Source organism: Aptenodytes patagonicus, chromosome 25 (genome assembly GCF_965638725.1).
Source record: "Aptenodytes patagonicus chromosome 25, bAptPat1.pri.cur, whole genome shotgun sequence".
Taxonomy (NCBI): Eukaryota; Metazoa; Chordata; class Aves; order Sphenisciformes; family Spheniscidae; genus Aptenodytes; species Aptenodytes patagonicus.
The window spans coordinates 324,977-352,829 of NC_134973.1; the positions used below are offsets into that span (position 1 = coordinate 324,977).

Here is a 27,853-nt window from a genome sequence, read left to right on the forward strand (position 1 = left end):
CCTTTTGTCTGTATAGGACAGTCATCTTCGCCCTGCAAATGTCTGTCAATATTCTGCCCTCCTGTGGAGAAAAGCATTAGAGCTAGACCCATTTCACGATCTGAGGGACGAATATTCCTCACTGCTTGCATTTGTGCCAGGAGCTGGGTGACAGAGAATCCAATGAGACTTTGTGTGTTAGTTGCAACAACTGCCCTGGTACGGCAGGAACCAGTTCTGCAAAGACTCGTTCTATAGTGTGTCTAATAGCAAGATGTAAAATTCTGTAATTTGTTTAAAAAGTCAAGATTTTCAATTTTTCAATTAAATTTATATTTTCAATTCAGTATTTTCAATTTTAAGAAATTAAACGGAATTGCCCTTGAAAGCGGAAGACAGTTCATTGGCTTGAACAACATGTTAGCCTCGGTTCTTTCTCAGTGGTAAGGATTTGTCCAGGCAAGAAAATCCAATCTCTTGTCATTTCAACAAAACCCTTTAACCCGTTTCTTTTGATTTGTCTATCCAACATGGCCAAACCACGGCCATGCAATACAACAGTTTTAATTTGTGGGAGAAAAATCTGTGGGAGCTTGGCTTAGCCACGGAGCGTGGTCTGACCCATGGCCCACGCTGGTGGCGATTCCCCTCACGAGTTTTGGTGTCTAGACGCCAAGTCCGGCCGCAGGGTAGGTCCAACGTCTGCGTTCACGTGTGCTTCGTGCTGGTGGACCTGAGAAAGTCCGATCCCTCCTGCACTTGTTCTTGCCTTCACCGTCACCGCTGGCAAGGAACGACCGTCCCTTCCGAGGACTGCGCGCCCTGAGGGCCCCGGCCGGGCTGGCTACTCGGGGCAGGCGCGCCGAGGCCCCCCCGCCCCCGCCAATCCTGGCTTTGGCCTGATCCGTCCCATCTGATAACTGTCCCCTGAAACCGGCTCCGTCGGGCCCCTCCCGGGGGTGCTGGGTGACACGCCGTGCCGCTGGGATCCCCGCAGGCCGGCGTCGCCGCGCAAGGTCCCCCCCCCCCCGCGGGGCCGCGGCCTTCGCTCCCTCGGGCGGCGGCGAGGGCGGCGCCCGCCCCCAGGGGCCGCCCTGCCCTCCCGCCTCTATGGTCCCGGCGCGAGACAGAGGGCCCTCGGCCCCGCATGGGCGACCCGGAAGAGGCGCTGTCCCGGCGTTCCGCGCGCACCCCCTCCTTCCGGTACGGCGCCATCAGCGGAGCGGCAGGTGAGGGCTGCGACCGGGACCGGGGATCCGCGTCCATCCGCGGCGGGGCTGACCGCTCTCTCCCCGCAGGCATGGCGATCCGCTATCCCATGGCCGTCGGCCTCAACAAGGGCTACAAGGTGACGAAGAACGTGTCCAAGCCCAGGCAGTGCCGCCGCCGCGGGGTGAGTATGAGGCGAGTGAGGGCCGGGCCGGGCCCCGGGAGAGGCTCTGCCGGCAGCCGCGGGGCTCGGCCGGGGCTGGCGCCGGCGCAGGCCCCCTGCCCCTCCGGGGCCTGCCGGCTGGCGGAGGTTCCGGGCAGGGATTTGTTCCCCCGGGGGGTGCGCACCTCGTTTTGCCGTCCTGTGTCCGGCGCGGGGCCGGGCGCCGCTGGGGAAGGCCCGCCGATGGGCCTCCGTCCCCGTTCCCCCGGGGGAGGGAGGGCGGGTGGAAAGGATGAGCTGCAGTTCGCGGCAGCCCCGGCCCGTGGTCAGGGAGGGGAGCGGCGCTGCAGCTCGGTTCTTTCCCCGGCTGCCGAGGAGGGGCGGGAAGGGTCTGAGCCCGCGCGCGCCTTGCGCTGGCGCGGCTGTGGGAGCCTGGGCAGCGCGGAGCCGGGAGGGCGGTGGGCGCCTGCGGTCTGCTGCTGCCTTACCGTCCAGCCCGAAGACTCGGCCGGAGGCGCAGACCGGCTAAATGCAAGGCGGGCGGTTGTCTACAGCAGCAGTTGGCGTAGGGGTTAGAGGTGTCTCGGTGGGTGGCAGAAGCGCAGGCCGCGTGGGTCTTCTCCGTTCGCGGTCTCGGGGTGGGGAGCGGTGTCTGGCGCCGAACTGCAGTGACTGACCAGCAGAAAGCCTGCAGGGGAGCACAGCGTTTTAAGGGTTGGGAGAGCTGGCGACGTTACACACGGAGCGGGGGCTCGAGTCGTGGAGAGTATTAAATCTGCGAAGGTGGCTGTGGAGTGAAAGAGCTGGTTCTAGGAGAATTGGCAGTGAAGCAGTTTGTAATGGAAGAGTAAGACAGATGCATTTCAACTGCAGCTTAAATCGAATTAGCAGCGAAACAGAAAATTGGTTGGGTGACTTCTGAAGCCCCTCCTAGTCTGCTTCTTGTGGTAGCACCAACAGGTGTGCCCCATGAAACTGCCCAGTAATGGTAAATGTTGGGAGTTATCCAGATTCAGTGAATGTGTATGTTGACATGAGAGATGAATTCAGTTTGCATCTTTTACCTCGCTTTGATCAAATGCTGTGTTTAATTGTTGTGTTTGAGATGTCGTAACGCACACCCTGGATATCCAATGGTCCTGCTTTTTCTTTTAAAGTTGGTGCATGTGAATGTGCAAAATACCCAGTAGTGTGGCTAAAATGAAAAGAGACTAGCATGTCTCATCAAGACCACCGTGCTGCTTAGCACCCACCGGGGGGTTGCGCTTCCTGGAGACGTGCTAATAGCATAAGCTGGTTCTGGGGCCTTGGCCCAGAGTTTGCCACAACCCTTTGCAGTCCAGTCTGGGCAAATCAGCACTTACCTTTGTTGTGATCCATATATTTTGCTCCCCCCTTCCTACAGCGCCTGACCAAACACACCAAGTTTGTGCGAGACATGATCAGGGAAGTCTGTGGCTTTGCACCCTACGAGAGACGTGCTATGGAACTCCTGAAAGTCTCCAAAGATAAACGTGCTTTAAAGTTCATAAAGAAACGGGTAGGTCAATCCGATGTCTTGAGGATGGCAAAAACTCCGCTATAGTTAACTTTGTCTTTTGCCCTTCCCTAGGGATACTTTGCTTTTTAATTAATTCTCTTATTTTTTCAGTTGTTCAGGAAGTTATTGGTCTACTCTGAGGGAGTGGAGGGGAATGCTCCTTGGGTTGGGTGGGAGGGCGGGAGATGGACGTAAAGATACTTTGCCAAAAAGGCCCTGAGCTACACTGATCCAGACTTGCCTGGTTATTTTTGTGTTATTTGCAAATCTGATGCAGGGAAGAGGAGAGCAATACTGATGGAGACTGGGTACCATTAAGCAGGCGACTTGAAGTGGGGTTCATTGAGGGCAGCTATGAGAGCTGAAAGCAGCTTCTACCTTGCCTCAGATAATTCTTGAGTGGAAGTACTACTGGGATGCAATGGCAAGTAGTTCCTGGCTGGCCAGTCAAGGTGGATGGCGTTCGAGTCCATGTTTACCAGGACTTTACCATCCTGCCTGCTTTTTGAGTAAAATAGTTTCAGTGCATGCCCGAAGCAGCCAAGAAGTTTTCTCTGTTCTCTGCTGGGATGAATGCTGACTGCACTGCTCTCTCCCCTGCAGGTTGGCACTCATATTCGGGCCAAGCGAAAGCGGGAAGAACTCAGTAATGTCCTGGCAGCCATGAGGAAAGCTGCTGCAAAGAAGGATTGAGTTGTACAGTCTGTAACTCAATAAAGTCCTTTCTCACAAAAACAGTGCAGTGACTGTTGGTGGTACATCTGCTTCAGTCGGTAGGAATGGGGTGCTCCTGGGGATGCTGAGGGACTGTAATGACAAGGCCCTGAACTGCAGTAATCCAGAACTCGCATCGCTATTTTATTGTACCTGCAGCTGGAGTTGCTGGTACTGGCCTGTGATGTATTCTAGAGGGGGACTCCTCCTCCTCCAGACCTTGTGGAGCTCGCCTTTCTCAGGATGTGGAAGCCTCTGCAATAGCTAAGCCTGTGCAGGCTGTGATATCTTCCACCTCCCAGTCTGTCTCCAGACCTAGATGATGGTAGGAGGGAAGTCAGTGGACAAAAATCACTGTTGAAAATAGTAACAACTTTGCACTCCTTCCCTGTGGCACTTCAGCCTTGTGCAGCTTTTCTTGCTCATGCATTTCCCTGTGTACCCTCCATTCATGCCCTACTTTCTGCAGTGTGTTACCAAATCATGAGAATTACGGTCAGTAAGAGCTTCCTGAATTTCAGCAGGATGATTCTTTATTCCCCACTAAGGGCTACCTTGCTGTGAGACAGGACAAGTGCTGTTCTTCCTGCACAAAGAAATACATTTCAGCTAGACTTCATGTAACTACGCTTCCCCTACTTAAATTCAGTTTTTCTAGCATTCACCATAAGATGAAGTACTCAAGTTCTCTGGCCCAAGCCTCTGTTTATTGACGTACAACAGTCATGCCAAGACATTTAGTTCCTTTTTTCACTCGGTGAACATAACAGAGCGGCCGTGGCAAAGAGAGTCCATGGTAGAGTGCGGTGCTAACTGCTGATAGAGCACACTGCTCTTTTGTCCAGGTTTGCGCTCTCTTTAAGCCTGGACTTGTTTCTGATGGTATTGACCTGTGACTTAATCTGGAGGAGAACCGTGCCCCTCTGCAGCTGAATTGCGCTAGCTCTGCTGAACTGTCCTAGAGGAATTTCAGTTCCCCCTCCAGACTAGCACAGGCTCATAGGCTGAGACAGGAAGATGCTTCTCAGAGCTACTCAACTACCAGTACATCAGGAATGCTCTAGGTGTGAATCATAACCCCAGCTCTATAGACTTAATATTTCCATAAGCAGGTACTTAGAATTACAGTGAAATAACTGAAAAATCTTTAATTAGAAGAGATTAGAACAGCGCCACTGCTGGTGGCTGATAACATGCACGTTCCTTAGGTAAAATTTCACAATTTTATTGGAAATATGTAACGTGGATCATTATTCAATATTAAAGGGTGAGAAATACTTTATTCTACCAAAGCCATAATTCATTTCAGCAGCTGCGCAGCAGCAATAGCTCCATGTCCCACTTCAGGATTGCCCCCAGGTCACCCCATTTCTGGGTGGGGGCTGAGCATTAAGGGACAGACCACCTTCCAGCCATCAGGTTGTTGAACATCATCCTCCAGCAGAATCCAGCTTTGAAAATGCTATATCAAATACCTCTTTGTAGTGCTCAACAAAATGCACTTCTAGTCCTTCTGTAATGAATCCAGCAAGGTCGTAATAATCCTTTTTATTCTCTGATGGCAGAATAATACAGGTAACACCTGCCCTCTTTGCCTACAGGGAAGAGAAAGTTATGCAGTCTGTTGAGTCCTAGAAATCCATCAATCTACTAGAAACACACTCTCCCATTTTAGAAAGCAAAAAGAACAGTTACTTAGGAGCATGATCTGGCTTTACTCTGTTCTTTGGAGAGCAGCAAGGGTGTTACTTATGAGATGTCACTAAGGGTGGATCCTGTTCTAGACGTCCCCAAGCCCCCAAAACACACACTCTCCAGTCCCACCTTCTCAGCTGCAGGAAGAGCAGAAGTGGGAGGTATTTTAGTAGGACTATGTCAGCACATTGGGGAATTGTTTAGACCAATTCATACTATTTTACAGAGTTTTAAAAGTCTGTTCCAACTTGGGTGAGGATAAACCCTAGAATCAAAGGAAGAATTAGACACAGCTTATCAGACCAACCCATCACATCAATACGCAAGACCCATAGCACCATTCTACAGAACCTTTCGATACGGACATCTGCATCAGGAGTACAGAAAGTGGAGCCCACTCATCAAGCGGCAGGTTTGTACCCACTCACTTTATGGGTGATCCTGCACTTATCCCTGTGTGGCCACTCACACTCCTGCAAGTGCAGCCAGTCATCAGTGCCACAGACATCCCTATCACATGCTAGTCCTTCTGTAATGACTACCACAAAACAAAATGCAAAATTACCCATTTTAAAGCCACATGAGGAGAAGGAATCACATTGCACAAGGCTGCAGCCCAAACAGCTTTGGGGACAGAACACTGATGTGAAGCCCCAGCTCAACAGGCTACCGAAAGAGCTAATACTGTTCTTGAACACAGAAAAATGTGTGTGATACAAGGCTGATGTAGACAGGAGCTGTGCAGATGAAAAGTACGGAGAGAGATTCAATGCTTGGAAAAGAATTCTGAAAACTGCAAAGGGTTGAAACCAAAAAAGCAAGCACCACTAGAAATCCAGTGCTTGCAAGAGTGCTTCAGAGAACCTAGTCTATATAGCTTACTAAAAAAAAAAAAAAAAAAAGTTAAGTAACTTGATTATGATGTACAAAGAAACTTCACAGGGGAAAATGCAAGACACTACAAGTAAGTTCCTTCCATCTAAAACAGGAAACATAGGGATATCTGTACGAAATTTTAAGTCGGACAAATTCAAGCTGGAACTAGGGAACAGAGCCTTAATGTTAAGGATGATACCTTATGGATACTGCCAGATCTACACTGGATGCCCTCCTTAAACAGGCACTTCAACCCAGCACAGATTATTGGACCATACCAGTCTGTAATAGCAAAGACAGCTTTAACAGCCAGATGATCTCTTCCACCCTTAATTCTAGCAGTCTAGTAACTAGATCAACACAGATGCCCTGGCACAAAGCCTGGGGTCCCATCTTCTTCCTCACAGCCAGAGATGCAGCCAAGATCCCCATGTTCCCCACCAGGCTTCTCCACAGTGTATATTGAATCACTGCCTCCCCCACTACAGGACCAATCACTCTGGTTGTCCCAGTCACCGCTGAGCCAAATCCAGGGCTCTCTCCCACAGATGACGCACAGAGACAAGGTAAGAGCTCTTACCGCGATAGTCTTTTCCTTGATTCCACCAACAGGAAGAATTTTTCCAGTTAATGACACCTCTCCAGTCATGGCCACATTCTGCCTCACTGGGCAATTCATGGCCAGCGATAGCAAAGCTGTTACTATAGTACACCCTGCACTTGGTCCGTCCTTTGGTGTTGCTCCCTGTTTGGGGGGAAAAAAAAAAAAGCACAAACCCCCTGCCTTTAGCTCATTCAAAGAGTAGCAAAGCCAGACAGTACCTTTGTCACTGCTGTTTTAACATGGCCCCAATTTCAGGGGGTCTTCACAAAGGTTTTTGTGAAAGTGTCACTGCTTTTTTTTTTTTTTTTTTTTTTTTAGAATCCTGCTATTTGAATTGGCCGATCTATTAACAACTAAGTCAGTCCTCATCTTATTCATGAGGAATAATCCATGAGTCTACAGTTTGGTTTCTGGCCTGATGCCACCACAATACTCATCCGACTCAGGACTTTGAATAAGCAACATGAGCAAAAAACAGAGTATGAATGCTTTGAAGCTTTTTGTTGACCTAAGCCAACCATGGAAACAAGTAACAGAGGTCAGCATCACAAAGGAAGAGAGCATCAAGAGTCACAAAACAGTGGAGGACAATACTGAAAAATCATTCAAGGCAGAAAAGATCATTTAGTTTAGAAAGCACAACAAAATCCAGGCCTAAACTAGTGACAGTCTGGATTTATCTGAGATCAAACAGATCTTTGAGGTAAGAGCAGAAGAAATGAATGTTTGAGAGGGAGTAGAGGCAGAGATGATGTCTGCCATTTTCTGATCCACCAGGAAACAAACACACAAATAACAACCAAGTACCTGGACAGACACAGAACAAGCTGCAACAAGGAGACTGTGGACTAGGTTAAAGCATGCAATAGTTCAGAAGCAAAGCCTGGGCACAGTGATAGTACAAACTTTGTCTTCAGTAAAGCACCAAGTAGAGCACCTGCCCAAAGCCTGTTACACAGTGTATAAGCCCCTCTGAGCATTGTGTGCATTTATTTTCAGCCCAAACACTGGAAAAATGCAATCACTGCCATTATATGGACTAGGAACCATGGCACAGAGACCAAGAGTAGTATTTTCAATTACGTGTAAATGACCTGAAGCCTTTATGAAGGCCTGGTAACACAGAGACCTAAACTTTGGTTTCCTTGTAGCTGCATACAAGCTTTTATCCAAATCACTTATCTTTATGCCATGGTTTCCCCACCTGCACAACAGGGCCAACAGCTACAACAAAAGTCTAGGATTCCTTACAGCGTTATCCAAGCCCCTGTATTCTCGCCACATGCTTGCTGCAGAAAGGAATGGAAACATAGCTTATAAGAATGCTTTCACAGGATCCTGAGGAAAATGTCTTCTTTTCTAGGTTTTACTGCTAAAAGAGGGCATTCTGCACAACATATGGACAAGTGAAGTGCTTTCCAGCTTCAAGTCTAGGGGAGCAAACCAGCCTAGCTGCTATGCATGCTCTGTGAATTCTGCATCAGTTTACCTCTGGCACATGCAAGTGGATATGGGAAGACATGAGAAAGTCATTGTTGGAGTCCTTCTGCATCAGAAAGGCTCTTGCAAATGTGTAAGCTATTTTGGCACTCTCTTTCATGACATCTCCCAGTTGCCCTGTTACTTCAAGGGACCCATCCTTGTTCTCCTTGTCTTTGGGTCGCCTCAGGGATGTTTCAACAAACAGAGTGGAACCTCCTAAGAAAGAAAAGAAAAACAACATCCTGAAAAAAGTTGAAGGCAAATCAAACCAGAAGGTTTTGGTGATGCAGAAGCAACGTCAGGAATTTGGAACTGGGACTCTCTAATGAGACACTAGTTCTTGGGTAAAGAGCAGTTGAAACCTGCTCTCCGAGTCCCTTCAGGAAGCCTAGCACTGCACTGACAGTCTCCATTCATTGCTTCTTTGGACTTCACACTCCACCAATATGGATGCAACCCCTATGTAGTGGAAATAATCAGTTCTTGTAATGGTTTCAGGCTCTTTGTAGCCAAAAAGTAAGATGACCTCATAGCATAACACACTTCTAGCCAGTTCAGCTTTCCAGTGTCAGACATCTATTTACCTTCTCCACTGTACTGATCATTTCCCTCTTAACTACTTCAATTCTACCCAAGGTCAATTAGAGTATGCAGCGGTCATATCCTTCACTGTGTGCTGTATTTCCATACTGTGGTGCACATAAGCCCCTAATTTATTAGGGGAGTAATCCAATGAACAGTAACTAGCAAACTGCACCCACCCCAACAGAGTGCTAGAATACCAGTATCTGCCCTTGACATCAAAAGCCAAGTCAGTGTTGCAACATCACTGAAGAGATACAGCATGCCTCAGCTGTGCCGTAAGTCAGAATGGCACCTCCTACTTTTAAGGAAGCAGACACAGTCTTGTCCTCTCAGAAAAGGCTTATGCTTTTAGTCATTGCTGTTCCTAATGTATGTGGTTCATATGGGATATGGAGCATAAAGAGAAAACACGCTGGCTGAAGCTAAAATGAGCCTGGGTAAGGGAATAAGAAAGTGTCCCTTCTTCAGGGAAGAAGTAGTCAGGATCTAAAAGGCCACAGAAGTTAATTTTACTGGTGCCAGTAGAAGAACTTCACTGGACTCAGTAGGGAAAATTCAGTTTGACTATCACATTCGATTTTTGAAAATTATACGGAAATGTAGACGTTAACCCAAAAGTCATTTTGTCTCACCCATAGCTGTCCAGGCCAGACCCATCACCACTCCTGGAGGAGTGGTTTCATACATGCGATCCACAGTGAAGATTGGCTTTCCTACAAAGTCCTGCAGGTTTTCAGGTGTTACTTGGACCATCTCTGCTTCTCCACTCACAATTTTATAGGCAGATTTCCTCAATACCTGAGTGAGACAGTAATTTGTTTCTGTAGAAAAAACTGAGAAGGCTGAAGCACAGTGGTCATGGTTACACACAACTTTCCCTCACCTTTTCTACTTGTTTCTGCAGATTCCTCACCCCACTCTCTCTGCAGTACTGCTTGATGAGAACAGTCAGGACATCCGATGTGATTTTGGCTTTGTTTTCATCCAAGCCACACAGAACTCGTGCTTGAGGGACCAAGTACCTCTGAAAGAAATCATCCCCCACATCCTTCTGTTAGTATTTGTGACAAAAGCCTGGTGGTTCCAATTCACTCAGCTTCATTCTGCTATTAGGTCAGTGCCATTTTCTGGAGTCCACAGCCTATGCGACACTGGAGTTACTTTAACTGCATGTTCCAATCAGAGGAACTCTGTCCAAAATGCCACGTGCCTAATTTTTTTGGACACAGTTGGATGTAAATATACAAGCCTGAATCTGCCAAAAACATTTTATCAGATGTAATTCACAGCCCAGCAGTGGTTTCTCTTACCTCTGCAATTGCAAGTTTCTCTTCTGCTACGTATCCCGATACATTGATCACTTCCATTCTATCCCGCAGTGGCTCTGGAATGGTTTCTGTTACATTGGCAGTACAAATAAAAAGTACCTAGAAATATTACAAGATCCTATTAAGCATTTTCATTAACCCACTAATTTACTCCAAGCAATAGTTCCTCAGTTCTGTGCTTCTCTGTCTGAAGGGCTGGAGAAAGATCACCTTCTCTGTGGAATCTAGTTTTTATTACAGGAAAAGTTTTGGATTTTAGAACTATGTAGTAAGATGTTCCCTACCCCCAAAATAAGTCTTTAGGAATACACACAGCACAAACTGGGAAATTGGAATGGTCTGATATAGACCAGGAAACTATTTGCCTGGGGAGATCTAGATCTCACTTCTAAGTTATTTCTACCTTCTACAAAGTTAGCACAGAAGTGACCAAATTACGTATATATATTTCTAATCCATCAATTCTGCAATTAATGTAAGCTGCACAGTAAGTGCAACAGTGTGTGAAGACAACCAATTTCAAAAGCTTGACAGCAGCATGAGGCCACCTCACTTCATAGCAACTCTGCCAATCATTATGTAGAAGAAAAACTCCTGCCTTTTCTAGCTGAGACCACTCATCTTTGTGTCCCTAGCTCTACGGGGAGTTAGGGCTATAGGACATTGCTGGTGATAGTGTTCTCTTAAGTATGTACAGACACTTTGGTTAAAGCCAACTCCTGCAGAGACAGCCCTATACCACTCATCTCTCAATCCCATCTGTCTGACTTTCCAACTGACTAAAATGTCAGCATCTTTTCATAGACAGGAAATCTCTGCATTGATACACATTCATACATTCCAGCTCTACAACCTCTGCAGAAGACAGAAATACCTTTGATAAATCCACAGGAACATCAAGGTAATGATCCAAGAAGTTAGAGTTTTGTTCTGGGTCCAACAGCTCTAGAAGGGCTGAGGATGGATCCCCTTGATATCCTCTTCCTATTTTGTCCACCTACGGGAGAAAAACTTTAAATGCTCCAAGAAGTTTCTCACCACAATAAATTCTCATGCAAAGATTATTTAAAGGCTCCATCTGAAAATCTTGATATGTTTGTTCATAACCAGCCACTATCAGTCTATCAGTTTTCTGTGCATTCTCCCAAGTCCCCACTATCCTACTGCGTGAGCACATGACGCACCTGACAAGACACAGGACTTTAACAGTGTTGTAGAAAAGCACCATGAAGTCTCAGGGAGTGTGCATACAATCAAAAGCAAGTGAGTTATCATGGATTAGTGGGCTACTACTCGTTAAGCTAAGCTAAGCTATAGTCACAGACCAGAATACTTATTCCACAGTAGGAGGACTACAGGGTTCTAGCTTATACCATTTCCCTAATATGTAAGCTAAAACACTCTACCTACTCTGCCCAAGGTGCAAAGTACCTATACACAGCCACTCATCACAGGTCAGCTAGTGACCTTTGCTGCTTTCACAGAATCACAGACTACTGATTGAGGCTGGTAGGGGCTTCTTGAGGTCATCTTGTCCAACCCCACCGCTCAAGCAGGGCCACCTAGAGCCGGCTGCCTAGGACCATGTCCAAGGTTGCTGTCTCTTTCAGCATTGTTCATGTCCTCAGAAAAGGTCACAACAGGGCCACTGTCCACTGCTTTTTCTCCCTAAGAGTACTGTTAACTAGATGGACGTAATGCAATTTCCTACTATGGCCAACAAAGGCTCCTCACCAACACCACTTAAGTGCCATGACCTACAGGTTTCATTACCTTTCAAATCAAGATACTCATTGGTTACATGACACTGCAACTCATTACCCAGTTTCTTGGTCTCCTATACCATTCCCAAGACATCTACTGTTGGTCTTTCCCAGGCATGGTACACAAGGAGGTTAGAGAGACCTTTAGTCTATTCTGAACACCTGCTATTATATCGTGTCCTTATTTGCTTTTCCACAAAGCAGTAGGCTGGTAGCCCTGTCTCATTTATTCTCAAATCAGACCACAAATTGACTGTAAGCATCTTATTCCTTATGGTCTTGCTTTAGACCTGCTGAGAGAGTGACTCTTTCTAATAATTACACGGGTCATAGTGGTTTTGTGCACAATGATGTACATACATCCCTAGGTAGGGAACACGAGAGCTACTGAAGCCTCTGAATATCCAGCCAGCTCCATTAGGATCCTCACGATCCAAACAGCTGCAATTTAATGAGAAGGGCACATCTGATGAAGTGCCATGATGGGCAATGATTAGGGCACTAATGAGAACTGCAATATTAAAGTTGAAATCTGTTATAGGAAGAGAAAACAAAGGGTCTAAGGTATCACTGTCACCCAAAGAACTTGAGAGCCCAGCCTCATTTAAATAAAAAAAACTGGGATTTTTAGGAGTGTTACTGCTTCACCTTTCCTATTGGGGTCAAGAATTGATACACGTTTTTAAGAGCAAAAACTAGAAGACAGACCAGATACATCACCTCATCGATAAGTATAAGTGGATTCTCTGTCTTGGTCTTCTTCAGACACTGGATGATTTTTCCTGGCATTGCTCCAACATATGTCCTCCTGTTTTACCAGAGACTGTATTTAGGGAACCATTGTAAAGTACAGCATAGCATGCAGCTGATAGAACAGATATATCCTGCTGGGAAACAAGTTTGTATTTCTTCTACATCTATCAAAATCATTCTCCACCACCATACTAAGCACCAAGACCCATCTAGTCTGTTTCCAGTAGAGATCAGACATGAATTTTGGCAGAATACTCCTGGACTGCAGTTTTTATCTTTAGTTTTAACCACTTTTAAAGTAGAGGGAAGCAAAGAGGTAAGGCTGAGAACAGAAATATTTGAATAGTGACTTCTTGGGTTTTGGGTAAAGAAATGTTAGAAAAGGGAACGTTTCACTCCCTCACTTGGTAGGGACAAAAAAGGAAGATCCGTGTAAATCAAGAGATACACTGAAGGAACAAACTGCTAACAGCAAAACACAATCTTTCTGCTAGAGGGAACTGGCATCCAGGAACATGCAGAAACAGAGCAAGAGGGTAACAACAGCGAATGCCAAGAGGCACAGAGCAGAGAACATCCTGAAAAGTATATGAAATATTTCTCTCTGCTTCTGTATCATATAGGGCAGAACCTCACAGGTTCAATTCACACTGCAGAACAGCTACTCTTACGAGTTTGAAAACACTGCTAGTTTTGTTTTCAGGTGTATGTGGAAGGAAAATAAACCCGTGGCAGGGTTTTACTGATTTTTGTATTCATGTCTTCTTGTTCTCCCCACGAATACTCTTGTTCCCAAGTTTTCCTCATGCAGCACCTCCCTCCTGATTATTCAGAAACCAAGTCTCAATCACACCTGAACACGTGAATGACCCTGTTCAAACTGTCACCATTCTCTAGTGCTGTCATTTATAGATGGACATGAATTAGCATTTGGCACCAGTCCAATGCTTTTGGGTAGCTCACACAGCTTTTCAAAGACCTCCCATAAGCATACACAAGAAGCAGGGAGTGACTGCACTTAAGAGACATGAATATGATTATGTTCCAAACTCCGCCCTTTGCTATCCTTTTCACCTCTTCCTATATCCCAACTCCTGTCAGCAAGGGTGGTCAGAACAGAGAAGAAAATTACACACATTATCCAACTGTAGTTAGGCTCCTATTTTGACAACATTAGTAGAAATTGCTGCTCGAGTTACACTGACCTGTGTCCTTTTATTTCTGCTACATCAGTCATCCCTCCAACACTGAAGCGGAAGTACTCTCTGTTTAGGGCTCTGGCAATGGAGCGGGCAATACTGGTTTTGCCAACCCCAGGGGGGCCATAAAAACATAGGATCTTCCCCTGGGTGGATCCTCGCAGCTGGCTGACTGCTATAAATTCCTGCAGAACAGATGAAGCACCAGTAGTGAATAGAGGGCAACTGCAGCAACACCAAAACGTGTTTGTTATCAGGTCAAGCAATGATTACAAAACAAGCATCATACACAAAACTGGTCCTCAAAGGAGTTGGGGAGAATCTAAGTAAGGATACTGGTGCACCTCTTTTCCCTCTGGTTATTTACACACTTAGTTGTCCCTGGGTTTTGTGCTCTGTACTCATCTCACCAGGAGAAGCAGTCTCTCCCTCCACTGTCTTGGAGTGGGAAGAGAGACTTCTAGTTCTTCTCCCAACTTCCTTAGTTCTCACCTGAGTCTCTCAAGCTACATGTGAACATCTCCTACTGTACCACTACTTCTTTGCTAAGTTAAACCTGCATCTTTTCACACTCCTATGCTAGACAACCTTCAAATAACACTCAGCAGTTGAAAAATCAAAAGATCACGGTTCAGAACTGAAGTCTCAACGGCTCATACACTTAAGTGGAGAAATCACTGTGCAAGTGGGCAGAGAGATGTGGTTCTCCTGTAACAAGCCAGTTATTTAGCAAAGATGAGCCTTGAACTCTTCCACCTACAGCACTGAACTCCACAGCAATACTACACAAGGATAATAGCATCAATCTAATTAAGGCTCAAACCTGCGTAGATATTTCTCAGTACCTTAAAATCATCAACCTCGCTTGCATTGCTACCACTGGGGAGTCTCCTCTGTGTGGAGGCCACAGACCTATATGATGCAACTCTAATAAAGGCTGGACCTAGTCAGCATGAATAGCGCTGACATGCAACATAAGAGACTGATACTCAAAAGGGGTTATCAGCTTGCAAGTGTGCAACAACAGGCTTACCACAAATCATTCAAAATAATAAATCAGATAGCGAGATTTAGTCACAAGTCTTGGGCACTACTAGGGAAAGAAGCCCCCTTTGGCTGTCAGCAAGGAGATACTTCACAACCTTTATCTTTTTCTAGAAGAGACTGGAACAAAGCAATTTAATAAAAGCAAAATCCCAGGATGTCTAAGAATTTACTATTCATTATATATAACGACATTCTACTGTTAGCTTAGGAGATGCCTATATGGTTTCTGTGCACAACAATTACTGAGGTGGCCTAAGTACCATCAGCACTGTCCCCAAGGTAACACAAAGCTCTGCTATATACAGCATGTGGGGACAGTAAGAGAAACTGCCTTACTACACTCTTTGGAAGGAAATGGCCAAGTTGAAGGCTAGCTACACGCAACAGCTTCACCAAATCTGCTAAACTCTCACCATGATTTGTTAATGCAAAGTCACTATTTGCACCTGTTTCCCCCCCCACTGGGGACTTTCATGCACTTGCCCAGTATGATACAAATTCTGCCAGCACTGGGATTGTCTTTCACTGCTTGAATGCATTGGCTGGCTACAAGGAGGAGCCTATTCCTGTCCCCTGGAAAGGAAGGCAGTTCCCACAGCAAGTTGTTGAAGTTGTTGCAACCTGTTGCAAGTATCTACTCTTACTTAAAACAGCTTCCCTAACCACAGCAAGCACAGGCGGGACATCCTCAGGCAAAAGTGACAGAAGCTGTGGAACAAGGCAACACTGAAAACTACCCTGTCTGCTTATATGAGGGCTGTATTGCACAGACTATAAACCCTTCAGCATCCAACACAAATCTGGGGATAGGTAAAGGTTGTGAGGCAAACACGCACCTTAACTAACTTCCCCCCCTCTTAATTTTAGAGGTATGAGTAGAGGTTCAGTGTGTTTTGGAAAGGCAGTAACTTTGCCAGTCAAGCGGAACCATTTTAATAGTCTCTGAACGAATTGATTAAAATCCAGAGACTGCTTCCCTTGGACACTTACTCACTTGCTCAGCTTTAAGTAGCAAAACAGTATATTGCTGTTCAAAATCAGAATATGACATTCATTGCCACGAGTAATTAAACACATTAACTGATCATGGGAACATTCTGTTCTTTGATTCAGCTTTCTGTTTGATCCATGAATTAACACAAATTCAACGGAGAGCTGCAATCTGAAACACAACCAAAATGCCTGGTGCTAAGCAGAGTGTGAAATAGGACACACTGCCTATTCCTGCCTTACCAGAATTCGCTTCTTGACATCATCCATTCCATAATGATCCTCCTCCAGAACTTCTTGGGCTCTGGTCAGCTCCAGGTTCTCCTCGCTACACTTACCCCATGGGATGGATGTCAGCCAGTCCAAGTAGTTCCGTGTAACACTGACAGAAACACAGAAATGAGAGTGATTTGACAACAACCAGCTCATGCCATCCTCCAGTGCCTTCCAAAATATCCTCATCTAGAACAAGTGGGATATAAACTACTCATGGAAGGGAGACTATGAAAAGAACATCATTATCTGAGCAGTCATTGCTAACATATCGTTATGGTCTTCATTCCCTTGTCCCTCCCCCCCCCCCAAAAATCAAAGTTTTTTTCCACAGCTTTTGCTTTCCTGAGATAAAGAATGTCCAACGTACCATGCAAAGACCTAGATCTCTGCACACAAATTCCCTGTATGATTTTTTGGTGTGGGGCTGGTTCCTATCTGAAGATGAGCAGCATTGTTTGTAAGCTCTGCACTACTGTCAACTGTTTGGATCAGGTCACGAAACTTAAAGATAGAAAACCAGTCTTCTCTGTTTCCCCAGTGGACCAAGACAACATAAAGAAGAAAGATCCTGGCTCAGAAGCAGGGAAAAACAGCTGGATGTACAACATGACAGAGAAAGATTTTAAGACTGGGAGATAAGGATGTTAGTGCGGAAGCTAATGGTAGAGATAATCAGTTTAAACAGACTGCTACTGAAGAGAACACAAGTGCATAAAAGCAGCACTCATCTGTTTTAGAACTCTGCACACTCAGATCAGGGATTCAAATGTACAAGGAAGTCTGCAAGATGCAGTAAATAGTAAATTGTGTGCAGTCATAAACACAGAGAAGCACAGCCTTCCCATGCTCGGCTGGCTGGTCCAGCTTAGCCACTGTCATGTGTTAGCAACTAGCTTCTCTTCTCTCACATCTAATGAAAACACCTAAGTACAAGAGAGAAGAACCAAAATTAAGGGCTGCATATTTCATGAGGGGTAAGGAACGGCACAGTTCTTATCCACAGCATTAGGCTGCAAGAGAAGACCTAAAATGATCAAAAGAGGCAAATTACAGTAAAACATAGGAGACCTGGAGAACAATCCTATAGCTAGAATGTGATCATATGTTACATTCAGGGAAAACAACTACAACAAAAAGAGAAACGAAACTCTTAAGGTAAGAGCTTCACAGAATTGTATTGATTTCTCTCATTCTCCCAACTAACCCTGATAGCAGAGGACACAGCCATGCACTCACTTGAATTCTGAGGAGTGATTATCCAGCAAGCCCAACTTGTTCAACTCTTCATCAATCACGTCCATGACATGTTTTGGCACTACCAGCTCCTTTAGTCGCTCACGGAATTTCTCTTCTATAGCATCCTTGTCCTCTTTTTCCAGACCTAGCTCTTTCTTAATGATCTTCAGCTGCTCTTGGAGAAGATATTTGCGATGTGTTTGCTTGATCTTCTCCTCAACCTAGACACAGCAACAAATACAGTAACTATTCTGTTCCTGATACAACCCATCAAATGCTTCCAAATACTTCTCAGTTATGACCTTCTCAGCAACTGAAAATAGTACTCAGAAATAATTTGCAGCATGTTCTAATATAAAAAGTGACTCTGTGACATACTCCAACTCCCTTCACATCTTGGTGGCCTCCGCTGGCCATGATTCAGTACTTCAATGTTTTGTTTATGCTGGGGAGACCAAAAGCTGGGCAGAGTAAGCCAGATGTGATCTCCCTAGTGCCAAATAGAAGGGAATAACCACTTCTCTCGACCTGCTGCCTACACAACTGCAAATAGAGCCCAGTATGCAGTTGGCCTTCCTTGCCACAAGGACAGACTGCTAATTCATGGTCAACTTCCTGTACATCAGGGCCTCAAAGTCCTTTTCTGCAAAGCTGTTTTCTATCCAGTTGGCACCCAGCCTGTCCTGTTGCACAAGGTTATTCCAACCTAGGTGTGGGACTATGAATGTCTCTTTGCTGAACTTGAGGAGTTCTTACTGACTCCCTGAGGGACACCACTAGTAGCTAGCTGCAGTTAGACTTTATAGTGTTGATCACAACCCTTTCTGCCCAGTAGTCTAGCCAATTTTTTCACCCACCTTGTACTACATCCTTCCAGTCTGTAACATCCCAATTTGGTCATAAGAATACTATGGCTGACCACAAAAAAGGCCTTGCTAATGTCAAGGTATACAACAGTCATTGTTCTCCCTTTGTGCTCTAGACCTTCTTATCAGAGAAGGCGATCAGGTTGATGAGGCAGTTTGCCCTTGGAAAATCCCTTCTGGCTCTTCCAAATCATGTCCTCCTTCATTTGCCTGTACACGGCTTCCAGGAGAATATTCCCCATAATCTTCCCAGGGATTGAGGGCAGGCTGACATGTCTGTAGTCTCCCTGATTCTCTTTCTTGAAGATGGGCATGGCATTTACCTTTTTCCACTTACCAGGAACCTCCCCAATCACCACAGTGTTTTAAAGATGATTGAGACAACAAAACAATGACATTGATAAGCCCTCTCGGCATCCTTGGATGCATCCCATCTGGTCCCACAGACTGCACGTGTCCAATTTGCTTAAGAAGTCCCCAACGATTCCTACCCTGGTCCAAAAGCATTTTGCACTTAACATGAATTTTAAAAGCCCCAATTATTGGGAGTTAATAAACCCAGGAACTTTTGACTCAGTATACACAAATCTTTGTACTTCATATACTTAGTTACTATTTTGATGCAGCTATTGTATTCTGATTAGAACTTAAAACAGTCAGGAACTACTGCAGTTCACAGTGGTTAGCAGAGGGTCTTTTAAAATAACATTGTGCTATTTACACTGTTATGTGCTATATACAGTATTATGCTGTATATTTTTCACAGATGCTTGGTAAACTGCGTCCTCTAGGATTTACCTGCTTGCATGAAATTACAACTTGGACACATTTTAACAGCAGATGCTGTAGCCTCACATCTTGTTACTTTTACAACGTGCATGAAAAATTGAATTTCTAACGGAAGAAGAATAGCAAATCTTAACTCTAAAATAACCTCCCTTTAGAGTGTGTACCATTGTCTTGCTTTAAAATTCTTCACCAGCCATGCTAAGCATCACAGTGGTAGACACAATATAAATAACATACAAGGTATGTGTTACTTGAAAAACTTACCTCCCTTCCAAGACGTTGCTGAAGTTTGCTCAGCTCATATTCCTTCTTTAGAAGGGAAAGGGCTTTGTAAAGCCGTTTGGGAATCTGGAAAAGATAGTCACAAAATGAGTTTTCAGACACTGTACTCTGGGCAACTCCCTGTGAGAAAGGGAGAATTTCCCTCCGACAAGTTGTCTGGGAGAACTCTCCAGCACCTGCAGATGTAAAAAGACGAACCGTGTAGCAATTCCACAGCAAGCAACCAATGCGCATGGAACAATTATTTGCCACCGAAGATGCAGAGCATCCAGCCTTTCCCTTAAGGCAAGTTATTAATGACTTACTATATCCTTCAACAGGAACCTAGTCACTGATATTAACCTATGATCAAGCATAGTACTGAAGTCCCCTCTGTACTGACGCTGGTAAAGAAACCATGACATATAACAGACATACTTTTGATTCAGTTAGCACAGCTTTAGTTAAAAGCTTCATCTTACACTGGTTTCTTCCAAGATGTCTTGAAGTTCTTGTGACTCTGCCCCTGTCAGTGCTGCACCCATGTCACTCAGATAGATAGGGTTATCTACCACACGTTGTCCAGCCTGCATCATCTGAAGTACGGACTCTCTGAAAAAAATGGTAATAAAACCCAAATGCTCAGTAAACTTTTTACATTCATAAGGGATTCTCTTTATAGAGTTATTTACTTGTTATGACAGAGTAAAGAAATGAAACACAATTCAGTTTCATAGCAAAATAACTCATTTTTTAAAAATTTGACTAAGCCAATACTCAGTAACAAACACATAAATCACTTGATAAAAGGAATGATTGCTGATAAATAAAACCAAATATATTAAATGCTCTCTTAACAGTTATCTAAAATTTTTGTGTGCCAGTATGCTAAGACTCTTACTATACTCATGTTACATAGATCAGACCATGATACTTATTGCAGTGAGCTTCACTTAGACCCAGATCACCTGCCATAGGACTTATCGTCCTACAAACTTGCCCTCTGTTTCCAACAATGCATCCCAGAACAAAATTCTAGGTGACAATTCAGCAAATATCTCTTCTTCATTACAGCAAAAGGACAAGTGGAATAGAAAATCTCAGCGTACTCCAGCCTGAGAACATGCTGTTCCCAAAGCAGGGCAGCATGGGAAGAAATACATACCTGTACAAGGGGTTCAAGGCAATGATGTCCCGGATTGTTTTGACAATTTCTGCAGTAAGTGCCTATAAACGCAACAAAGATTTAATCAACAAAAAGACTGGAGAAGGACAGACAAGGCCTCAGTACAAATATGACATTCCCCAACCTCTCCAGCACAGGAGCACTGAAATACGGCCCCTGGCCACCCATCTGCAATGGTGTACTGTAATGGTACTTGGTGTTGGGGCAGCTATTCCTCCTGGGAGACAAGGCAAGAAGGGCTATAGGCTGGCTTCATGCATGCACAAAATTTAGTTGGTTCTTGGCCAGAAGATATGATCAGGTTGACCACTCAAGTCACCTTGGAGCAAAGAGTCAGTTTGATAGAAGATATTACACAGATTTAAGCACAGCCCAACCTCTTTATTCAGCAACTTTTTCAAGTGACCAGTTCTAAGGAATTGAGCTGTCATAATGAAAAATCATTATTTTCATATAATCCCCTCCTGCAGTGACTGTGAGGAGGAGGAACTGGTTTCTGAGGCCTGAAATTAGAGCCTGATTTTAGAACCCTTCCTTTTAAGCAAGAAATATAGGTGCAACTCTACAGGACAGGTCCAAGTTTGCATGATTAATTCACTCACTTTAACCTCTTCTGTGATCTGAAAATCTTCATGAACCACGTTCTCTACTTCTACCATGAGAACTTCCTGCGAGGAAGCAGCTACAGGATCTAGTACCACTTCTGCGGCTTGGTCCTTTGCTCCAAGCTCCTCTTCAGCCTCTTTCTTAGAGCGCTTCTGTTTCCTTCTAACTTTCTGTTTGTTCTCAGGCTCCTCAGGCTCAACCTCTAGTTGCTTGTTTATACGAATTCTAAAAGCCAAGAGAAACCAGCTACAATCAGTTCTCCTTGGTTATATATGATTTCAGCTCTTCAGCATGAAAAGGAAAGAGTCTAAGTTGTATTTTGAGTAAACTAAAATTTCAAACTTTGACAAAGATGACTGTATGTTTTTTGACAAGATCTAGCTTTTGGTTCATTTTGTCAAAATAAGGCTTGATTTAGTAAAACAGTAATAATCACATGGTAGATACTGACAGGACTTACTAAGTAAATTTACAGTAAGTAAGTTGCCATACAAAAAAGTTAACTGACCAACTTGACCACTGAATTAGCCTATTGGTGTGTGAATGCGAGGCCAAGGGCAGCTGACAGCACCTTTATCATAAACTCTGTTAGCTTAAACCAGTTGCAGAACTACAAAAACAGATTTCTAATGATTAAAAGGAAAATACTCTAAATAACATTGGTGAACATACACATGCACACAAAGCTTAATATCACAGACTGTGACTTCTCAGTGACGAGTTGCAGCACACAAACAGAACAATTAACAAGGCATCACTGTTAGTACGTCTGCTCAGGAAATAGTTTTCTAGCTACATGAACCAACAACTCTGATGTGGATTCATACCCTCTTCTTGTCTCTCCTGAAAAGCAAGTTCACTGTTTCACTTTAATTCTGAATATAAGGTTCTGCTTTTTCAGCTTTCTGATTCTCAGCAATCAATCTCTCTGCTTTAAACCGCATCTGCTGCATTACCTACTGTAATACTAAATATTACATACCATGTGTGTAACGGACCTTGAAGTTGTTCCATACCTAGACGTTTGAAATTTTGGTATATTACACCAAGAGATTTCCTAGATTATGATTTTGAAAGAGATCAAACCCACAATATTTTCCACAACAATTAACTGAGTATTAATCCCTAAAAGGGACAGGCTAGATCACGTCATAATCACCTTCCAAAAAATTAGTTTCCCTGTTACCATTTTTAAACTTTTCTGAATTTTGCCTGCTGAGCATACAACCTCACGTCAGATGCTTTCAATACAGATTATGACCTACGGTTCTCCAGAAAGGGATCAAAATCTTGCCCTCTCCACTGGCTTAAAAGGTTTCCCCACTAAAGACGAGTGCTAGACACTCCGCAACTGCAATAGGCTTTGACAAAGTTGTCTTACTAGGCTGTGAATACAGAGTCAAAAAAAACCTTGTGGTATAGCGGACTCCCAGCTCACAGGATAACTGCCACCATGCGCAGGGTGTAGGTCTTATTTTCCATGTGATCTCCTTCAAAAAATAAGACCTCCTCCACTACTCTGTCTGCCACTAGCAACTTTCTACTAATTTTGACTACTCTTGTCAACAGAATAGAGTCACAGACAATTAAGTTCAAAAACATTTTCTGGAGGTGGGGTTGCTGGTGGTGGAAATCGGTTGCTGGGTAGAAGAACACCTCCTTGCAGGGCAACCGGAAAAGAGTTTGGCAGCAGCCAGCTGGCCAGTCAGCATGTAAATATCTCTGGACTGACTACAGAAGCTGCTGCCCTGACCCAGAAGGCATGCTAGAAGGTGCATGGGGAGCACTAAGGGAGGGGTTTAGAAATGAGAGGACCCACACTTGCAGGACACCACATTTCATTATTTTAGCTGCTGATATAAGTTTCCTTTTCTATATTTTTCCCCGTAAATGAGCCTGCTCCTCAGATATGATATCCAGTGTGGTTCCTGTGGACACGACTGACAGTGCTCTGTGTCTCAATCAGATAAAGACCAATTACCCACACCTTCCAAGTTACAGGGAAATACTTCTATTCCAAGTAAACCAAAACCAATAGGTGCCTATTTCAAAAATCTAATCAAACAAGGCTGTGCTGTGATAATGCAGCAGGATGTCTAAGACTGTATTTGGAAAGGAGTTGACTTGCAAACTCACACAAATTGAGCTTTGAGAAGTACTGCCCATTCTTTGCTGTCCAGCAACTGAAGTGGGAGGAAAAAAGCAACGCTTCAAAGCAAAACCCACCCTGAATCTGTCTCCCCCGCCATGTTTCTGTCCTTGTATTTTCCCTTCTAATGGAAATTAATTATGTGATGCTTTTAAATCAACAATTTTATATTGTCTTAGCTCAAAATACTTGGCAGAAATAGCTAAATCTATATTCCCAACAATAATTCTATTTTCTTCAATTCAATTCTGGGACAAGACTATGTAGACAAGACATAATTACAGTTCTGGACTGCGGGTTTTTTTTTTTTGAAAGCAAATACTGGCTTGAATTAGAGAATTTCTTTCACCATTACTAAACTTTGCTGTACTTGTCAAAGAAACTGCTATACTTCAGCTTAATGAATGCTTGCTTGCATCACATTACAGTTTATATGAGAATAACATGCACTAGCTCTTCCTTTTTGGGGCTAACCTGTTGCATCTGTAGTACACAGAATATTGGGGCTGGAGCACCAGAGCACTATCAAGATATGTTGTGGTAAAAAACCAAAAGCTTGCCATAGATGAGTTGGGTATGAAAATGCATATACGTGGTGAAAACAATAAAGGGATATATTTGTTTCTAAAGAAGTCTGGTGAGATGCAGTGGAAGTACAAGTAATTACCTTCGGTGTCCCATGACTATCATACGCAACTTGTCTCCAAGGTCCTGCATTTCATGAATCTGAACAAAAGTTCCCATCTGGTAGATTTCATTCAGATCCTCCACTACATCAGATTCATTGCTATTGAGGAAAAAAATTGGAGTAGATATTCAGAATCTTGAGAAAGCAGGTAAGATTAAAAAAGAAAGAAACAATCACTGGTTGCAGAACTTTAAACTGGACTCAGGAGCAAAGACGCTTCAATTTATCCCCACTGTTACCACCATGTAGCCCCTTTCCAAATTGCCCAACTACCTGGATGGTTCATCTCCCTCCCAAACAGTAACAGCCTTTTCTAAAGCAGGACTCAAGCTCCTGGCAGTGCTGGCAGTGGCAATGAAAACTGTCATAGAAAGAGGATAGTCCAAGCCTATACACAATTTCTGTAATACTATCCAAGGCAGGCAATTTCAGATCATAGCTTTTAGTGTAAATGCAGCCTAGTCATAGAAATAGCTTATTTTTAGATTTTTAAAAAGATCAAGAGAAACTACTTACTTATCATCCTTTTTAAGAAAAACACCAGCATAAGGCTGGGCAAGACGAACTTTCCTCCTCAGCAGCTCAACCAGCTTCTTATTTTTTACCTAGGACAACAATAGGCATGAAGTCAGAGGTGGATTTTCCGTAAGCTTTGCACCCTCAGTGTGTAGGGCCAGGCATGGTGAAACCCTAAGACTGAATTATGAAGTCTAATCTCGGATTTTTCTAGTCTTGCCCTCATTAGGGGACAGTATATTAGAGAAACATGACATTTGAGTATTCAAAACAAGTCACTAAGTACATAAGACAAGCTCAAGGGCAGGGGCAGAAACTAGGCCTACTCTGTACAAGTCTTAGGAGCAAGAAACCTCTCAGTCACTTGAACAACACTTTGTAAGAGTTTCTGTTGCTATCACTGTTCCCTTCCCCTTCCATATCCCAGCTCTCCACTCCTACTGGGGAGCTAGTCCAATCTTCCCCATCAACTGCCTGAATTCTGCCCACCCACCCTAGTTTAAATCCTCTTCTCCAAAGCCCCCTCTGTTCAATTGCTGTCCTACACCCACCAGCCTACTGAGTCCCTGCTTTGAGTCCCAGCCAGTATTTCTTCCTGCTTTACTTTCTTACTCCCCTCTGCTCTCTGGATGACACACATCTGCCCCTGGCAGATCTTCCAGCACCACTGTAATTGTTATCACAGCAGGCTGAACCCTCAGTGACAGAGAAAATACCTCCTCATGAATTTTGCCATTGCATGAAGTCACACTGCTGACCACTGAGTGTTCTTTCAAAGTGATGGACATAAGCTGCATTGCTCAACGCTTTTGACAATAAACAGCATGGTCTTGACAGAGCAGCATGAGCAATACCACTGTTGTTGGCCTATTCTAATCTTGGCACACCTATTTTAATTTTGCACAATGTCTAGCAAAACTTGCTTGCCAGTGTCACAGACATTAACAGAAAGAAGAAAATTAATAATTCCATATTCACTGTAGAGACTTCACATTGTCAGGAAATAAAGTATTAAATGCAGCACAACAAATTCGTAGGATAAGAGAGAGCTTTTAACAATTATCTTAATGTAAGGCACTGTTAACCTATGCATTGAAATTAATGACTTCTACATAAAAGTGTCATATGATTGTGTGCCTAAAGATCATAAAAATACATAATCATCTTCCCCCAGCACATCTAGAAAGACACTAAAAACTACACATATTAGATTTGGACATGCAAAAGATACTACAGTAGAAATAACATTATAATAAATAACACTACAGGAACAGGAAACTATTGATTCAGTTCTTGTTGCATTTACTCCAAAATTAGATTAGTAAAATACTAGTGAGGAGCAAAAATATGAGTACTTGTTCCAAAATGGTTGCATTTCAGGAGGAAAAAGTATTTGTGGCCTGTGAGCTCAAGTCACATATCAAAGATCAAATTTATGGCTCTTAAAAATACATATAGAGGTGCAGAGGGGAAAGATCACACTCTGAAATTTTGAGATTACCATCCCCATCTCTCAGCACCCTCTCCCACCATAGCAGTGTTGCTCTGTACCGAATTCATGCTTTCTTCTTGCAGCTCACATTTTACTGCTTTCACAAATATTCTTCTTGGTGCTATGACACAAGCCCACAAAGCTAAACCAAGGACACATTTGCTTAACCTTCAGAAAAAGAACACAGAGAAGACAGCAAACTCTGAAAGAGTTTCTGCGTGAATCACTGACCTTCCCCGTTAGAAGCAGCATTACTGACTGATGCAATACTTATGAAACCCGAAGTCCGTAACTACCCCAAAAGAAACCACTATTCCAATATGGTCAGGCTATACAGTCAGAAATAAACACTAAGAAGCAGAAGGCCGTAGAGCGTTACACACCTTGCTACCCTACCCAGTACGCTACGACTAAAAGAAACCTGTAAAGACAAAGAGTATGGCTTTGAGGAGAAACGCACCCCTGGTATGACCAGAAGCTGGGAGACAAGCTCACGCACCTGTGCCCGCGGTCAAGGACGGTTATGCCGCCCACCAGAAAACCCCGGCCGAAAGACTGCCGTCCCCGCTTTAAGGGCTGTCAGCCAAGGCCAGGCAAAGCCACACTCGGCAACCAGCTGCAAAACCGACCCGGAGCCATCGCCCGCCCCACGGCTCCGGCACCTCTCGGCGGCGGCCAGCTCTCCCCTTCCAGCCGAGCCGGCTGGGGCGGCGAGGGCGAGCCCCCGGCCCAGGGCCGGGATCGGCGGCCCCTCACCTCGATGATCTTGATGAAGCGCGGGAAGACGGGGTTGCGCGTCACGGCGATGAGGGGGACGTTGGGGAAATGCTCTGGGATGAGCAGCGGCGTCAGCGCCGTCATGACCGGACCGGCCCCGCCAGCGTCCGCCCCGCCGCCGCTACCGTCCTCGCCGCCGCCACCGCCCTCCAGCGCGTCGCCCCCCGCCAAGCCAACGGGGCTCCGCTGGTGCCATCGCGGGCCGGTGCTGAAGGCGGCGCGGGCCGGCGGCGCGGAACCCGGGGGGGCCGCGGAGGACGCGGCCGCCAAGAGACGGCGCCGTGCGGGCCCCAGCAGCGCCGGCCGCCAGCACCCCCACAGCCGCAAGCAGCGGGCGGCCGCCATGCTGCCGGCGCGCGCACGCTGCCACGCTTCCGCGCCCCCCCCCACTCCCCGCCCCGCCGCAGCGCGCAGGCGCCGGGAGCACCAGGGCCCGCCTTGCCGGGGGGCGCGTGGCGGCGCGCACGTCCGAGCGCTCTTGGGGGTCCGGGGTTCGGGCCCCGGCTCCGGCCGAGCGCTCCTTGCGTGCGGGAGCGCGGCGGGGGGCTCGGGGGTGTTTGTGAGGGGACAGGCGGCGGCCGGGTTTCCACGCTCTCCTGAGATGACTCCTCACCGCGGCCGTTGTGTCAGCCCGGCCACCGCTGAGCCTCACCACTCCCTGGCCAGGGGTAGTGGGTGCACAGAAGCCAAAGCATCCCGCGTGAAACGAGTGGAGAGATGTGGAGGGAAAGGGGTGTGTGGCCAAAAAGCCAAAAATGAAAGAAACCCTCACTGGATAAAGGGCTTAGGGGATCCCGTGAATGTGTCTTTGGCCACTGCCCCAGCCTTACCCTCAGTAGGCCAAGACCTCGGTGGTCACCTAGAGCCGGTTGTCCAGGACCATGTCCAGACAGCTTTTGAATATCTCCATGAATGGAGACCCCACAACCTCTCTGGGCACCCTGTGCCAGTGCTCGGTCACCCTCACAGTAAAAAAGTGCTTCCTTGTGTTAAGAGGGAGCCTCCTGTGTTTCAGTTTGTGCCCATTGCCTCTTGTCCTGTCACTGGGCACTACTGAGAAGAGTCTGGCTCCATCTTCCCTTCA

General features: G+C 45.3%; 2 protein-coding genes across 3 annotated transcripts; one reads left to right on the forward strand and one right to left on the reverse strand.

Annotated features, from left to right (window-relative positions):
* Positions 1-1,141: 1,141 nt before the first annotated feature.
* On the forward strand, positions 1,142-3,628 carry RPL36 (ribosomal protein L36). The gene is made up of 4 exons (XM_076359447.1): positions 1,142-1,208; positions 1,278-1,372; positions 2,757-2,891; positions 3,495-3,628. The coding sequence occupies exons 2-4, from the start codon at positions 1,280-1,282 to the stop codon at positions 3,582-3,584; spliced, it is 318 nt and encodes a 105-aa protein (XP_076215562.1). The 5' UTR covers positions 1,142-1,208; positions 1,278-1,279; the 3' UTR covers positions 3,585-3,628.
* Positions 3,629-4,727: 1,099 nt separating this feature from the next.
* Positions 4,728-26,934, reverse strand: LONP1 (lon peptidase 1, mitochondrial). 2 transcript variants are annotated; one of them, XM_076359088.1, is made up of 18 exons: positions 26,749-26,934; positions 24,501-24,589; positions 23,964-24,083; positions 21,144-21,372; positions 20,521-20,582; positions 19,838-19,967; positions 19,359-19,442; positions 17,440-17,660; positions 16,171-16,309; positions 13,897-14,075; positions 12,659-12,746; positions 11,050-11,172; positions 10,158-10,274; positions 9,731-9,871; positions 9,480-9,645; positions 8,270-8,478; positions 6,757-6,921; positions 4,728-5,200 (listed from the first exon to the last, which is right to left on the reverse strand). In XM_076359088.1, exons 1-18 carry the CDS (start codon positions 26,851-26,853, stop codon positions 5,036-5,038), a joined length of 2,532 nt encoding a protein of 843 aa, XP_076215203.1. In that variant the 5' UTR covers positions 26,854-26,934; the 3' UTR covers positions 4,728-5,035. The 2 variants fall into 2 exon arrangements, with proteins under 2 accessions (XP_076215203.1, XP_076215205.1); XM_076359090.1 differs by lacking the exon at positions 26,749-26,934 and adding an exon at positions 26,492-26,512.
* Positions 26,935-27,853: the final 919 nt, after the last annotated feature.